Below are 9966 nucleotides of genomic sequence, written 5' to 3'. Positions count from 1 at the left end.
TCATGACAAATATTCAAATTTCATTCAGCTGATAGATTTAAATGGCAATATAAAATGTCGTCAAAATTTAAAGTTATTATATTCTTTATACATAACCTTATAACCTGCAACATAATATATATAACTAATTTTCTTTCAGTGTTAAAAAAAAACTAATTTTCTTTCTCACTCAAAAAAAATTCCCAAAATATTCTAAAATTATGTTGAATTGTATACTTTTCATGATTTTAGTTTGGGCAAAGTTCAGATGAACCATAATGCAATCAGGCCCATCCAATCTTGTGCCGGTTGACACTTCCAAACTCACTCAGAACTCTAAAGTAACTGAATCTTTAAAAGTAAAAAACTGTAAAGCTCTTCAGAATTAGTTTTATCGAATCTATAACTCTTCGAGTCTTAGAGTTGTGTCTAAGAGGGATGCATTCGTTCAACGACCAGATAACAAGATTCGGCGGCGTTTCTTGAAGAGATTTAAATTTATTTTTTCCTTAAGCTATTTATTTATGTTTTATAATGGTTCTTCAGATTTAGATAAAACGTAATATAACTATGACTCAAGAAACCAAGTTGCTTTGGTCTAGTGGTATAGGAACTCCAGCTGGAGTGCCCGCCCCTGGGTTCGAGCCTTGGCCACTGCGGAATTTACATATGGGCTGCAGCATCCGAGACCGAAGACCGTTACACGGTGAGCCACATGGTGACGCCCTGGCAGCGTCCTTGCTCACTTCGGTCTCTAGTCTGGACCACCTCGGTGGGGCCAGGATACTCGGTTAGCAAAAAAAAAAAAAAAAAAAAAAAAAAAAAAAAAAACTATGACTCAAGAGCAAACATAAGTGATTATCCAGCTAGGTCACTATGGGACGAAAGTAGATTAGCCTGCGCCATGTGTCCCACGTATACCTCGACTTCCCGGACTTTTGTTCCCACGTCTTTCTTTCTTGGCACTAAATCTATTACATTTCTTGACTTTTTTTCGTTCTTTTATTGCTTTTTTTCTGTGCCACCAAAGTATTTTCCCTATATTGCATCACATATTTCTAATAGTTCTAGTTATGGTTAGCTTTGTGGTGTGGTAAAGTATGTTTTTGTAATTAAAGACACATCTGATTTAATTTTTTCAGTAAAAATGCTTTTGAAAAGGAGACTCTTATTCCTTTAAGTTGAGAATTTACCGATTCAAATTAGGTTTGATCAATGAGTATACGCGCATGTTACTGTACACTCAACGTGAACCTCGTGTTATCAATATTCTGCTGCATAATATTCAGTCTATAAGCTACTAAGTTAAGCTATCTATATATATTATATTGTTAGTAACTGTTTGTTTGAGCTGAAAATGATCCGCAGTAAAAGGAGGGAAAATACTGCTACATTACACTGACAGAAAATTGCAATTGGAAGAGAGAAAAACTCGTTTGTGACGATATTACAAATCACAAGATAAAAGATTCAGATCCATTGGAGATTTGAGGGCCTATCTTTAGACGTTCCGATACCTTCACTTGTGGTTTTCTTTTATAGCACTTCTTTCGTAAGGACTATAAGATTCAGTTTAATCATTACTTGAATCCATAAAAGCTTCACGAGAGTAAAGAGTAAACAAGGATAACGTTTTAGTCAGATTGGAATATATACGCTTCATAAGAGTAAAGAGTAAAGAGTAAACAAGTATATATATTACCTAACTGGTTATTTAGAATTTCCGTATGCAAATAACCATAGTGATCTTGGAATGCTGTTTTGTCCTATTTGTTTAAGCAAACGAACACATGTAGTGAGTCTCTTGAGTCTCTTGAGACAAGTCACGTGTGCTTAAACAGAATCTCACTGAGTGAAGAGAGAGAGAGAAACCTGAAAGTGAGTTGCTGAGAAGCCTTGTGAATAATCCAATGTACTTTCTGGAAAGGTTTGCTCTATCTTATTACCACCCACACTACTTTTCTCCAACATCTACAAGAATATACAAAACAGAAGCTATCAAGATCATACATATAAATACTTTGTTTATATCATTGCTAAGGCCAACTAATCCTGGAAATATATGTGATGTAAATGTGGCTACGGATTTAATATATACATACTACAAAAAAAAAGAAAGTAGATTGATCTTTGTCCTTGGAGGAAAGAGTGATATATAACTAATGGACTATTATTTCACATGGGTTTACAGATTTTTCTTTGAAAAAAAGACTTACATGAGAACTAGCAGTGTCATCAAGCAGAGAGTTCATTTTCTCATAATCTCTTCTTTTGTTTTCTCTCTTGCTCTGTATCTTAGGACTAACATTGTTTAAGATTTTGACAGAACCTTCCTCACAAATATTCCTTGGGCCAGAAGATGCATCTGAAATCATTGATAAATCTTCCTCTTCTTCTTGATGCACATAATTTTGGCTCCATGAGTCTTTGCTTCTTCTTCTGTTATCAAACCCATTGGAGTCTCGTAACCAAGAAGAGCTTGGAGAAGAAGAAACAGAATGGTCTAAGTACAGAGTCCATCCTGATTCGCATCCACTACTCCATTCCGACGAACCCGACATTTTCTTCTTCTTTTCGTTCTTGAGATTGAACTGCTGTGACAAGAAAGAGATAGTGTTGTTGAGAAAGGTTTAGAGAGAAAAACAATGCGTGAAGAATCTACTCAATTTATACACATGCATGTACATTATATGTATTTATCTTTCTATCTCTACTTAATTTTATTCAGTTTATTGGTCTTATACGAAGTTATATCTTATTTTAACTTATTATCAGCCTCTCCTACTTCTTCCGCCTATTAATTTTCAAACCTTAGGTTGGTCTAATAATTTTTGGCTCTTGTTTTGTCGTTATTACAGCAACATATATGAACGAAATAACATTAATAAAATCTAATGGATAAGTCGGCGATATTTAGGCACACTCAACCTTTGCAAATTCGCATCATGTGAACTCGATTCAAATTTGTATAAATAAATTCTGTCATACTTAATTTGTTACTCTTTTCTTACATTGGCAGTATGTAACATGGGAATGACATGCAACGTTCGTGGCCATACATTTTTCATTTGATCAAAATTCAAAACCCAACCTGCTTATTTATAAATTTCAGCGACATCAAAAAATAAACGACCGACGTATATCTGATTAGCTAGAGTGAAAATTCAATACTTGATTTATTAAAAATATACTAATAGAAAGTTTGCACGTGACATATTCTCCCAAAACTGGACTAGCAGAGATAAATGCCCATTAATCATACATTATATGTTTATAATTGGATTTATTTATGTTAATTTGTAGTATTAGTGGAAGTAATTAGATGGTGCATGGGTCAAAGCGACTTCGACAGACAAGTGGTGACAAAGAAGATCCGCGGTCTATTGACTACGCTTTTATGATATCACATGCCCTCACATTTTGTCTTTGTTTTTCATTTTCTATTCCTTTTCGTACTAGCTAATTTAATTATTACCTAAACCTCCTAATTATGGCACTTTTCTGAGAGTTTAATCTTATAATAAGGGGGTCCTGGTGTCATTATACTATAATTAAGCTTTGAGTAGATTTGAATATAAAATTTTATTATAAAGATTAAATTCTCAGATATTTTTCTTGCAAGTGATATCCGTGCTTTGCACACATGCCATGTAAGTTCAAATAAGAAAATAAGAACAAAAAAATAGATTTGATTGATATAACTTAAGGAAACTCTATAATAGCTAGCAAAATCAGGCATGCATGTGGGCACGTGTGCACGAAAAAAAGAAATACGCAAGGTTCAACAAATTCACACATGTGCGCACGTGCAAGAACACGCACTTCGACCAACTACACACTTCTGCAAAGTTAGGCTCTTAAATGTGTCACCTTCTGATCCCTTTGCTGATAATTCCTATGCTCCCGACTTCGATGTTCCCGTCCTTCCATGTGTTCTCTTCGCTTTTTTTCACTTCCTTTCACATTTGTGTGTTTTGTGTGTGTTTCCAAGAGTTGTAGAGTTTAATCTCTTTTGTGTGTGTGTGTGTATAGTTTTAGCTTGATAACAAGAAATTTAAGTTGTATAGGAATCAGAAATGTTAGAGTTCAGGTGTGGACTTCTTTTTTTTTTGCTCATTGGTTGGATCGATAAGATCCGATCATAATCAATCTTATGACTTGGAGAGACACGATTTAGTGAAATCAAACTCCAATTTAGAAAACACGTAATTAGACATTTAATTGAATAAAGGCATTTTTCATGATTCTGCATTGTATATAGAAATGTTCCTTTATAATGTATTTTTAGAATACAATACAATCCAATAGTCTATAAGTTTTAGGCATTGAAGTACTATTTTCACAAAATCCATAAGAAGAACTACATGACGAATTCTGGTAAGTTAGATGTCTTTTCAAATTTTAATTTAATCATGATAATCTTATAGATCAGGTCACTTTTAATGGTTAAGCATTAAATACACAAACTCTAACCACCCGACGCTGACCCATTAGTTACCTCCAAGCACAAACTGGTGGACAAGTTCTTTACCAGTGGATGACTTACATTAAAGTTGCAATGGTCCATGCAAGAATGAGACATCTTCTTCATTCTGGGAGTCCACCATGAGGTCCATGACACCATGACATATTTAGATTCTCTGAAGGTTTTTGGTTTCACTCCATGATGATCAACTCTTCAATTACGTTTCACTCCACTCCATTATGTTACCCATTATAGGGCAAAGCAAACCTAGTGAGCCTAGCTAGAAATTGGTGAGCTTAATATATATGGGCCAAACTAAAAGGCTTATTTACTTGGGGACTAATGAGTTTAGCTGCGTTACACAAATTTCCTATTGAACAACAATACACAATCATATTGTATTGTCAAACCACTGTAAATGTTGCTGTTGCAATATACACAATGAATGTCACAAGCTCATAGTTGATTCCAGAAGATATAAAACTGTAAAAGATGGAAATAAAGTGAGAGAGAGAGAGAATCAATCGTTCAGATCTTTGGCAGGACTTTGGAGCAGGTGGTTCTGACTTGACCTAGAGGACCAGTCAAGACATGATAATTCGATAGCTTCATCATGGACATGGCAAAGTCACGTCGGAACAGCTGCGTATCAGAAGCGTATGCTCTCACCCACATCTCAGTCTCTTCTCTTCCCGTCAGTTGCTGATCAGCGTACATCAACCCTTTCTTCTGCATCAGTCTCCTGTAGTAGCGTGTTCCGAAATTCATCTCGCCTCCTTCGTTGTTGTAGCTCAAGTCTACCACTCCATCGCTCCCCCCTGCCGAGCTCACGCCACCGTAATCTGATGCAGGGATGGACGGTCCTACGCCGGTGCTAGGGGATGGCGCCAAGGCAGAGTAGGGACAGTTGGTTTTCAGTTCTTGCTGGAACCCTGTATCGAGTTCAGGGTCAGGCTTCCCGGTTCCTGAGAAGTTGTATAGCCTGTCCTCAAAGAATGTGCAGTGCGTAATGCCTATGCTATGTGCTCCTGCATCAGAAACGATCATCTCACAAAGAGGACTACACAATACTATCAATGTAGAGCTAGAGAGAGAGAGAGAGAGAGAGAGATACCAAATAAGCTGACGGTTTCTCTCTCGTTGAATCCTCTAGTACCAAACCTAGCAAGAATCACCGAGATACTAGCTTGTGGTGAAGGAAGCTCACGTTCTGCGATCTCCTTAAAGGCAACTACACTGTCTCTCCTTCCAGTCTCCAGCGGATAAAACGGTCCACCAGCCTTAAGAGTTTTCCAAAGACACAGATTCAAGATTTACAGAGATTTATATGAACACATGTATCAAACCAAAAGAGAGAGTTTACCATAAGAACGGCTTCTCTAGCAGCTAAAACTAGTACGTCTGCGCATGAAACAACTCCAGGGCAGACCTTCTCCAGCTCAGACTTGATCCATTCAATCACATCGAAGCCTTTCAAAGACTGATTCGGAGACGCTTCTTTCTCGGAAGTAAGAGATTCATCTGCGTCTAGTAGCACCGAAGCATCGCATCCCTAATATAACGAATACGATTCCCTTAGTTCCAACTTCAACAAACTCCAAAATCAATCGATTCTACGCATAGATCTATCGTAATTACTAAATCGAAGAGTTTTAATCAAAAGATCTGACCTCGATGAAGCAATCGTGGAAGAGGAGGCGGATTAGCGACGGAGCTACGCTAGGTTTAGCGGCGTAGACCTCTCTGATGCCTATGGTGATGATTCGCTCGGCGGTGGGGCAAGAGTCTTGGTAGAAGTCGTAGTGGAGCGAGTAAGATTGATGATCGGAATCGTCTTCCATGTACCAGGTCATGAGATCGTCGTTATCGTCGAAGGGAGATTTCTCGGGAGCCTTGACGCCGGTGCGGTTTCCCGGAGAGCGTGTCGTTAGACGGATGAAGCCGTGGTCGTATTCGAGGCCGTGGTACGCGACGTAGACGCTGAGAGCGATGACTAAGCAAGTGATGATAAACCTCATCATCTTCGATCTCTCTCTCTCTCTCTCTGTATCTTCGTCTCGGGAAGTGAGTGTGGAAGAAGAGGAAGAGGGGAAGAAGCGGGAAGTTGATACGATATGACGGATATGCCCTTGCTCGTAAAGTAGTTTGTTACTGATGATTCAGTTAAAGCTTCCGGGAGAGGCTTTGTTCGCGAGGCGGTTGCGATCCTGTGTTTTGGGTGTACGGTACACTGAATGTTAATGACAAGTTGCAACCGGAAAAAAATAATATATGGGCCAGGAATGAGATGTGGGCTTTATAAGTCAGTAAGATCCACTAGGAGTGTAGGATGCACTCACGAGTCCATGAATCGAATTGGTACGTCCGTGGACTCTATATTTGATTGAATGAGTATTTTTTTTTGGTATCCTACATTCATTCATAAATCATGCAACGCATCAGTTTAAAAAATATGTACACTAAGAAGAAAGTAGGATCATAAGGATTAAATAAAATATATTATTATCTAAAAACTTTTTAAGAATCTGAAAGGTTTTTAATTTGGTGTCATTTCAATAAACTATTAGCTTTGAAAGGAGAAAAAACCCATATAGGAGAGAGTACAGAAGGAGAAACAGTCGTTGTTTGTGGCTTTTGTGTAAAATTATGAGACAATAACAAATTATAGAACTGACAGGAATATATGATATGATCAACCAATTTTATATAATTTTAACTGCTATTTACATTTTAAATAATCAAACTGTAGGACATGAGAAAAGAAGACTATGACTTCTTCTACTATATATGTAATAATACATATAAATTTTAAAATATTTGAATTCAAAAGAAAATAACCATTTTATGTATCTGTTAACATCAAAAGAAAAATGTCAACTATAAAACAAATATCATATACCATGAACCTGTTGACAAAATTATAAAAGTATACCACGAGCCTAAGTCACCTGAGAAGATTGTTTATGATAGAAGTGACGAACATCCAAAGTCAAATTCTACTTTAATAGCTAGCAATGTCATTCTTACAACTTTTTATGATAAAGACAATTGTGCAAATTATACATAACTTTACTTTTTGGGTTGAGATATATATATGTGTTCTGAATGGAGTAGACAACCTATTATAATATAGTTAACTTCTCTTTTAAATAGTTAAATCGTTTTATAATGTTTTCTTACAAAATATATAAAAAAAATGTTTTCTTACAAAAAAATCGTTGCCAAAAAAAAAAAATGTTTTCTTACAACCATAAACTTCAAAGTGTTTTGTTTTTGAGAACTTAATTTTTGTTAACTTTTTTTAACATATCTAATTCTACCACAATATATATTTGAAATATATATATGTCTGTGATCCTGTTAATAAGTTACAAAATATATAAGTAACTGATACGAAGCTGACAGAAGTTTGCTGATATAAATTAATTAAGAATTCGTAAGTATTTTTCAAAGCTGTAAGAAATAGTTCTAATAGTTGGCAAAAATAAAACAGTTGTAATCTTTCTAAAGAATATGAATTAAGTATATATAAGTTTTTTTGTCATCAAATTAAGCATATTTTAAAATCAAGTATCAGATATTGATTGCCTGAATAAGATTGATTGCTGATAATCCTTACTAATAAAAGGGACCTTTTGAAGCTCCATAGAGCGTCCACATCAGCAAAAAAAACTTCTCCCGAAAGATGACACGTGGCATAAAATATAGTTTTACATTGTAATATTACTAATTTTAGAAAATTATAAATAATATGTAAACATACAGCATAAAAAAATGGAAAAACTACATTAAACATATGTAAGACTACCATTTTTCACTAAAAAAAAGACATCTTATCTCCATAATGTAACATTACTATTTTGTAAAAACGACATTATATATAATTTTGAAAATAATAAATAATATGTAAACATACAATACAAAAAATGAAAATATTACATTAAACATATGTAAGATACGGCTTATCTCCATAATATAACATTACCATTTCATAAAAAAAACATTATATATAATTTGGAAAATAATAAATATATGTAAACATACAACATAAAAAATGGAAATACTACATTAAACATATGTACGATTACCATTTTATATTTTTATTTTAAATAAATAATATGTAAACTTTCAACATAAAAAAATAGAAAAACTACATTAAACATATGTAAGACTACCATTTTTCACTAAAAAAAAGACATCTTATCTCCATAATGTAACATTACTATTTTGTAAAAAAAACATTATATATAATTTTGAAATCCTTACTAATAAAAGGGACCTTTTGAAGCTCCATAGAGCGTCCACATCAGCAAAAAAAACTTCTCCCGAAAGATGACACGTGGCATAAAATATAGTTTTACATTTTAATATTACTAATTTTCGAAAATTATAAATAATATGTAAACATACATCATAAAAAAATGGAAAAACTACATTAAACATATGTAAGACTACCATTTTTCACTAAAAAAAAGACATCTTATCTCCATAATGTAACATTACTATTTTGTAAAAACGACATTATATATAATTTTGAAAATAATAAATAATATGTAAACATACAATACAAAAAATGAAAATATTACATTAAACATATGTAAGATACGGCTTATCTCCATAATATAACATTACCATTTCATAAAAAAAAACATTATATATAATTTGGAAAATAATAAATATATGTAAACATACAACATAAAAATGGAAATACTACATTAAACATATGTACGATTACCATTTACATTTTTATTTTAAATAAATAATATGTAAACTTTCAACATAAAAAAATAGAAAAACTACATTAAACATATGTAAGACTACCATTTTTCACTAAAAAAAAGACATCTTATCTCCATAATGTAACATTACTATTTTGTAAAAAAAACATTATATATAATTTTGAAAATAATAAATAATATGTAAACATACAACATAAAAAAAGAAAGGGACCTTTTGAAGCTCCATAGAGCGTCCACATCAGCAAAAAAAACTTCTCCCGAAAGATGACACGTGGCATAAAATATAGTTTTACATTTTAATATTACTAATTTTCGAAAATTATAAATAATATGTAAACATACAGCATAAAAAAAATGGAAAAACTACATTAAACATATGTAAGACTACCATTTTTCACTAAAAAAAAGACATCTTATCTCCATAATGTAACATTACTATTTTGTAAAAACGACATTATATATAATTTTGAAAATAATAAATAATATGTAAACATACAATACAAAAAATGAAAATATTACATTAAACATATGTAAGATACGGCTTATCTCCATAATATAACATTACCATTTCATAAAAAAAAACATTATATATAATTTGGAAAATAATAAATATATGTAAACATACAACATAAAAAATGGAAATACTACATTAAACATATGTACGATTACCATTTTACATTTTTATTTTAAATAAATAATATGTAAACTTTCAACATAAAAAAATAGAAAAACTACATTAAACATATGTAAGACTACCATTTTTCACTAAAAAAAAGACATCTT

At 33.1% G+C, this 9966-nt stretch overlaps 2 protein-coding genes across 4 annotated transcripts; both read right to left on the bottom strand.

The window, feature by feature from the left end:
* Positions 1–996: 996 nt before the first annotated feature.
* On the bottom strand, positions 997–3701 carry LOC103844069. 2 transcript variants are annotated; one of them, XM_009120876.3, is made up of 4 exons: positions 2196–3701; positions 1852–1950; positions 1682–1745; positions 997–1578 (listed from the first exon to the last, which is right to left on the bottom strand). In XM_009120876.3, exons 1-4 carry the CDS (start codon positions 2538–2540, stop codon positions 1553–1555), a joined length of 534 nt encoding a protein of 177 aa, XP_009119124.1. In that variant the 5' UTR covers positions 2541–3701; the 3' UTR covers positions 997–1552. The 2 variants fall into 2 exon arrangements, with proteins under 2 accessions (XP_009119124.1, XP_033136839.1); XM_033280948.1 differs by having other exon boundaries at positions 997–1745.
* A 1116-nt stretch (positions 3702–4817) lies between these two features.
* On the bottom strand, positions 4818–8137 carry LOC103843977 (putative Peroxidase 48). 2 transcript variants are annotated; one of them, XM_033280931.1, is made up of 4 exons: positions 6115–8137; positions 5808–5996; positions 5559–5724; positions 4818–5457 (listed from the first exon to the last, which is right to left on the bottom strand). In XM_033280931.1, exons 1-4 carry the CDS (start codon positions 6463–6465, stop codon positions 4973–4975), a joined length of 1191 nt encoding a protein of 396 aa, XP_033136822.1. In that variant the 5' UTR covers positions 6466–8137; the 3' UTR covers positions 4818–4972. The 2 variants fall into 2 exon arrangements, with proteins under 2 accessions (XP_033136822.1, XP_009119029.1); XM_009120781.3 differs by having other exon boundaries at positions 4818–5472; positions 6115–8116.
* Between the last annotated feature and the right edge of the window lie 1829 nt (positions 8138–9966).

This window comes from Brassica rapa, chromosome A01 (genome assembly GCF_000309985.2).
Source record: "Brassica rapa cultivar Chiifu-401-42 chromosome A01, CAAS_Brap_v3.01, whole genome shotgun sequence".
NCBI classification, from domain to species: Eukaryota; Viridiplantae; Streptophyta; class Magnoliopsida; order Brassicales; family Brassicaceae; genus Brassica; species Brassica rapa.
The sequence above is the reverse complement of the archived record's forward strand: the minus strand, read 5'-3'. Positions and strand labels throughout refer to the sequence as shown.

Coding starts and splice junctions, on each gene's coding strand:
- LOC103844069 (XM_033280948.1), bottom strand. CDS start 2,540: ATGTCGGGTTCGTCGGAATGGAGTAGTGGATGCGAATCAGGATGGACT. Junction 1,951..2,195: donor ATGACACTGCTAGTTCTCAT/GTAAGTCTTTTT, acceptor ATATTCTTGTAG/ATGTTGGAGAAAAGTAGTGT. Junction 1,746..1,851: donor TCTCAGCAACTCACTTTCAG/GTTTCTCTCTCT, acceptor TTAAACAAATAG/GACAAAACAGCATTCCAAGA.
- LOC103843977 (XM_009120781.3), bottom strand. CDS start 6,465: ATGATGAGGTTTATCATCACTTGCTTAGTCATCGCTCTCAGCGTCTAC. Junction 5,997..6,114: donor TCCACGATTGCTTCATCGAG/GTCAGATCTTTT, acceptor TCGTTATATTAG/GGATGCGATGCTTCGGTGCT. Junction 5,725..5,807: donor CTAGAGAAGCCGTTCTTATG/GTAAACTCTCTC, acceptor AAAACTCTTAAG/GCTGGTGGACCGTTTTATCC.